At 50.9% G+C, this 5,845-nt stretch overlaps 1 protein-coding gene across 1 annotated transcript; it reads left to right on the top strand.

The window, feature by feature from the left end:
- The first annotated feature begins 2,931 nt into the window (after nucleotides 1-2,931).
- Nucleotides 2,932-5,692, top strand: LOC113245050 (selenoprotein M). The gene is made up of 5 exons (XM_026484848.4): nucleotides 2,932-3,156; nucleotides 4,355-4,390; nucleotides 4,794-4,828; nucleotides 5,187-5,265; nucleotides 5,343-5,692. Exons 1-5 carry the CDS (start codon nucleotides 3,037-3,039, stop codon nucleotides 5,499-5,501), a joined length of 429 nt encoding a protein of 142 aa, XP_026340633.1. The 5' UTR covers nucleotides 2,932-3,036; the 3' UTR covers nucleotides 5,502-5,692.
- The last annotated feature ends 153 nt before the right edge of the window (nucleotides 5,693-5,845 follow it).

The raw sequence follows: 5,845 nt of genomic DNA, 5'->3' as shown, positions 1-5,845 counted from the left end.
GCTAGCCTAGACTACAGAATGCCACATAAAGGCATGGAATAAAAGCAGAGATCTGTTCTAGGAGATCCTGGGCCTCCCATGGGTGCTGATGCCAGAATGTTCCCGGTACTGTTGTGGCTAGTGTCTCTACCAGTGGTTCCACTGGCTGGCTAGTCAACCCTTAGCATCCCAGGCCGTGGCCCCTCTAGGCCACAGCATCTAGGTTAATGCAATGAGAGTGGTTTGGTGGCATCTGTCCAGTGAACAATGTGGGCCCATGAGGGACTGAGGTTTGGCTCTGTCAGCAGAAAAGCCACAGGCTCCATGGGGCCTCTGGCTTCAGCCACTCTGGGGCTCTTGCTGGGGTATGGGCTAAGGTTGAGGGAATCCATGGCATTTGTCCCGTTTTTTTTGTAAACAGAGTTTACTGTTTGTATTTAGGTAATACGTAATTATTATAGAAAATACAAAAAAAAGTATAAAGGAGAAAAACTTTACCCTATAATTTCATCTACAAGAGATGAAAGAGACCATTTTGACTTCTTGGGTTGTTTCCGGCTAGATTTTGTTATTTGGTCTAGGCATATATATCTATATACACGTATTTTATAAAATGGGTTGGCTACTCTGTTGACGCTACAGCATCCGTTGCAGCCCATATCCTTGAGAGGGGGTCTCAACTGGTTAAGCCAATGAGCAATTTCCATTCCCCTAGCCGCATGATTAAGATCATGGACGGACTAGTGAGATATAAAGAGACTTTTGCAAAAGAAAGCTTGCTTTCTCTCCCGAGACAGTTACCAAAAAAGATCATCTCCCCTTCATTAAATATGAATGAAGAAGTCTGTGGTCCTTGTTACTGTTAGCAGCCATCTTGATACCATTTAGGTAACTGGCCTAATGACAAGCTGACACTATGGAAGGCAGAATGGAGAGAAATCAGGTGTTGGGGACTTTATCAACCAGATCAAACCTTACCTGAATCCCTCCCTGCCATTGAACTTTTTTGTTATTTGAGCCAACAGATTTCCTTTATTGTTTAAGCCAGTTTAACTTGGGTTTTCTGTGACTTGCAGCCCAGAGCATCACAACTCCCAACTGATATTACTGTTTTATAGCTTACAATTTTTTTAATACCCTAACTATGAGCATTCCCCATGTTGTTCAACACTGTGCTGCATCATTTAAAACAATTGTATGATTTTCTGTCCTATGGAGGTACCATCATTTATTTAACTCATTCCCTGAGGAGACATGCTTAGGTTGTGTCTCCAGTTTTTCACCATTATAAACAGTGGGGTTTTTTTTTTAATACATAAAGAGATTTATTGCAAAAAAAAAAAAGGCTTATACAACTGTGGAGGCTGGTAAGGCATGTCTGAAATCTGTAGGGCACGCCGGCTGTCTGGAAACTCCTAGGCAGGAGGGAATGCTGCAGTCCACAGGTGGAATTTTCTCTTCCTCAGGAAAACACCAGTTTTGCCTTATCTTCCACAAATCTACACCTCGAAACGCAAAAGCTAGAAGGTACAGGGAGTCCAGTGCCCAGCAACTGCTCCGCAGGTCCTCTGATGGGTGCCGTCCATGCCTTGGGTGCTAGAGTTTAAGCCAGAGTGGGTGCCCTACGACCACGACCACGGCTGGGTAAACAGTGTTTTTTATTTTTTACGTAACAATTGGTCCCCTCTCTGATGGTTACCTTGAGCCAAATCCCGACAAGTGGAATGACTGGGTAGAAGAAATGTTTTTAGGGTTTTGATTTATTGAATCAAATTGTCCCTCGGAAAGGTTGGATGAATTCACACTTTGATAGCAGTAAATAGAGCGTTAGACATAGCTTATCATGTCAATAATCTGGACAAAACCAGTTATATTTACACCGCCCTAATGTATTTACAAAGAATGGGTATTAAATAACAACTCTAAGCCCATTATTATTATATCTTTACAATCAAGTCAACTAATATGAGGTAGCAGGGTTAAAACAAAGGGCTCTGTCATTAAGCTTAGTGTCGAGGACCCATGATACTTTTAGAGGTTGTGAACATGTTTTAATTTCATTTCTTTTAAAATTGAAAGAAAAAAATAAACATATAAAATGAATCCAGCCAGGATTATATTCGCTTTTTTAAAAAATAAAGCAGTTGTAAAGTGCAATTTTTAATATACATTTGTTTAATGGAGGAAAAGGCCCAGCAAGGCAAAAATGCCTAAGGGTCCATGAGAGTCATAATGCAGCTTTGGCTTGATGTTGAGAAGGATTCTGATTCCCAGTCTAGATTCAACAACAAAGAGCATTGTGATCAATTTGCTGTGTCTGCCTCAGGCTTAAAGAGGGGACTTGGCGTTCTTATCTAGTCATCTTTAGTTTGATGAGATGAGCACAGGGACATTTCAGGTTCAATTCCCAGATTCACAGCGTCACCGGTGTACGTTTCTGATCCTGTTTGCAAACGGAGTTCACGGGGCCTTGATGAGGTTAGAAATGAAGTAATGAAAGCTAACGCTGTGCCAGGTACTGTTGTAAAGGGCTTTTTGTATATTAACCATTTTATCCTTCCAGCCCCAACAGAGTACGTTAATAGTCCACATTCCGCCATAATGCGTGCTCCAGGGATTTGAAACCCAGATCGGAATTTCATCCAAAGAAAAGACACAAACAAGAATTCCCCAAACCTCAGTTTCCCTATCATCAAGTCAAGTGGCTGGCCCAGAAACTCCGGTGCCCGTCCGCATCCCTCCCGCGCCCCCTGCCGGTGTAAGGGGGCACTGTCTGGCCGCATCCCTCCTTAGCCTCTGCGCTCTCGGTCGGCAGAGGGAGCGTGGACACTCTCAGGGCTGGGAAAATAAAGGCCTGACGGCCGGAGAAGATCCCGAATCCGAGAAGATTCCGAGCCACGCGGACGAGAGCTGAAGGCCCCAGCGCCGGCTCTGGGGCGGAGACTGACAGCTAGGGGCGGGGCCTCGGGCCGGGCGGGGCCAGCCGGCGAACCCAGACGTGGCGCAGTGGCTCAGCCGTTCGCCTTTAGCTTGCGGATCATCTTCGGCCCGGTTCCGATGCATCTCCCGCTGCCTCCACCGGCCCTGCTGCTGCTTCTCGCGGCACTTGCGGCCGCCGTCACTACCTTCCGGCCCGACTGGAACCGTCTGCACGGCCTGGCCCGAGCCCGGGTAGAGGTGAGTGCTCTGGTCCCTAGCTCGGGGACCACTGCCCCCAACACTGTGGCCCCTTAGCTTCGGAATCACCGCTCACTTTGGCCCCAGGACGCTCCCGACTCCCAGGTCCCCTTCAGGGCCGGAACCATCCTTCCCGCTCCCCAGCCTCAGGACGCCCCAGCACCCACCGTGGAAGCCTGAGACACCCGGTCTTGGGGCCTGGAACCCCGAACTCCTCCCTAGTTTCCCATCCGGCTGGACAGCGGGCCCCCAGACACACTGGCCCTGTCCCCTAACTCTACTCCCGGCCTGTGACTTTTCCAAACCTGCCCTATGGAGCTTAACTTAACATCCTCCCATCACTCCACTTTTTCCTGGAATTCCACCCCCACCCCAGTTCCGGTTTGTCTCTCGGTTCCCGTCCCCGGAAGGAGGGAAGACTTTCTGGGCGGTTGCTCCACCACGCAAAAGCCAACTACATTACCGACACTTACTCCGCAGCAGGCCCCCATCCTCCTCTGAGGGAAAATCTACCCATCAGAGTCCCTGTTTTGTTGTGTGACTTGAATCATCACAGGCCCTCTATGGGCCTTAGTTTTCTGTCTGACAAAAGGAGGGAGAGGAGGAAGGAGGACTAGAATAGGTGGTCCTGGGGTCTGGACTCCTGCTGGGATGTGTCTCTCCCCTCCGGGAGTTCAGGAAGGGGCCCACACATCCTCCTCTGTTGCGGAAGCAGCCAGATGGAGGCCCAGGGCTGCATGGGGCTAGTAGGGACCAGATGGCAGGTATCTCTAACGGGCTCTTGCAGGGCAATTCTGACCTGTTTGCTTCTGGTCTGCCTCCGCCCTGAAGTTCTAGGGGCCAAACTCCAGGCCCAGGTCTCTACTGCCTGAGAGCAGTAGAGTAATCATTTCTTTTGGGGATTGGGAGTGAGTCAACAGTCAGTAAGGTGTGCAGGCAAGAGCCCCAAGGCTGGTAAGTGCCCTTTGGGTCTCTGGTCTTGCTCCTCTTTCCCTGATGTTGGTAAGCCTCAGTTTTCCTATCTGTACAGACTTCCCCCTTCTGTCGTAAGGGAACTCCATCATCACACCTTGGGAACTGGTGTTCCAGGGGTAATCCAGAGCCCCAGCCAACTCTGGGAGGAGGGTGAAATGGTCTTGAGAGGGTGATTGCGAAGATATGAAGGACTCCTGACCTATCTGATTTTGTTCCCCTCCAGACCTGTGGGGGATGACAGTTGAATCGCCTGAAGGAGGTAAGTTATTTATTTATTTGTTTGTTTGTTTGTTTTGTTTTTTAAGAGAGGGAGATGGGGGGGGGTGCAGAGGGAGAGAGAGAATCTTAAGCAGGCTCCATGCCCAGCACAGAGCCTGACTCGGGGCTCGATCTCACAACCCTGAGATCATGACTTGAGCTGAAATCAAGAGTCAGACGCTTAACCGACTGAGCAAGCCAGGCGCCTCTGAAGGAGGTAAGTTTGAAGAAAGGGGTCTCTAGCTCTGTCTCCTCTAAGCCCCTTGGGCTCAACCAATCAGTCCTACAGATTGGTTGGGGGAAGTTCCCTGGGGTGGGAGTCAAGAGTATGTGACCTCAGCAGGCATCAGTTTCCTATCAGTATCTGGAGGGGGTCAGGGTCTGATTCTCTGGTTCTTCCCCAGGTGAAGGCCTTCGTCACCCAGGACATCCCTTTATAGTATCCTTCTTCTGTTCTGGGGGAGGGAGAATGGGGAGGAGGATCAGGGAGAATCTCCTTCCACTAAACTTCACAGATAGAGATGACAAATGGGTTTTCATCTGAAGAGTGAAGTTGGCTGATAGTGACTGCCCAGAGAATTCCTAGGTGGTAGGCAATAGCGATTGACTAGTGATGACTGCCACAGACACAGGAACGGAGAAGAGGGCCCTTCCCTTCTTTGAACTCTAATTTCCTCACGTGTAAATGGGGGATCCCTGGCTTACCGGGGCAAAAGAGGCAGTGCTGTACAGCTGCTGTTCATAGGTGGGAGACCCCACCTGCCTCGGGCTACCACTACACACCTTAACAACTCCAGTCACAACCTGGTAATGAAACACCTTCCAGGAGCCGACCCAGAGCTTGTCCTGCTGGGCCACCGCTACGAAGAACTGGAGGTGAGGCCTTGGTAGCCGGGGAGGGGCGGGGCGAGGGCGGGGCGAGGCGCACTGACCCCACCCCTCCTCTGCTTCAGCGAATCCCACTCAGCGAAATGACCCGCGAGGAGATCAATGAGCTGGTGCAGGAGCTCGGCTTCTACCGCAAGGCGGCGCCCGACGAACCTGTTCCTCCTGAGTACCTGCGGGCGCCCGCCAAGCCCGCCGAAGGCGCGCCGGACCGCCCTGACCTTTAGGTCCGCGGACGCGGGCCCACCTCCACCCCCGCCTGAGCCCTGGGGACTGAATGAAGCGCTCAGCGTCCCGGGAGCACCTCCCTCGCTGAGGGCCGACGCCTCGTCCCAGAGCCGGCAGAGATGGAGTTGGGGTTTCCTCCTAACCCCTCTTTCTTCCCTACCCAGCTCAATTAAATCCTTTTCCGCCTTAACTGAGACTCGACTCCTTCCCTGCTGCGGGAGGGCGGTACCCCCGAGAGACCCAGCGTCCCCAAATACTTGGCTGCTGGAATGGGGATGCGTTGCACCCCTTGCCAAGCTGCCCTAAATTTAACAACCCCAAAAGAGGCAGAGAGGAGTCAGCG

This window comes from Ursus arctos, unplaced genomic scaffold (genome assembly GCF_023065955.2).
Source record: "Ursus arctos isolate Adak ecotype North America unplaced genomic scaffold, UrsArc2.0 scaffold_65, whole genome shotgun sequence".
In the NCBI taxonomy this organism is placed as follows: Eukaryota; Metazoa; Chordata; class Mammalia; order Carnivora; family Ursidae; genus Ursus; species Ursus arctos.
The sequence above is the reverse complement of the archived record's forward strand: the minus strand, read 5'-3'. Positions and strand labels throughout refer to the sequence as shown.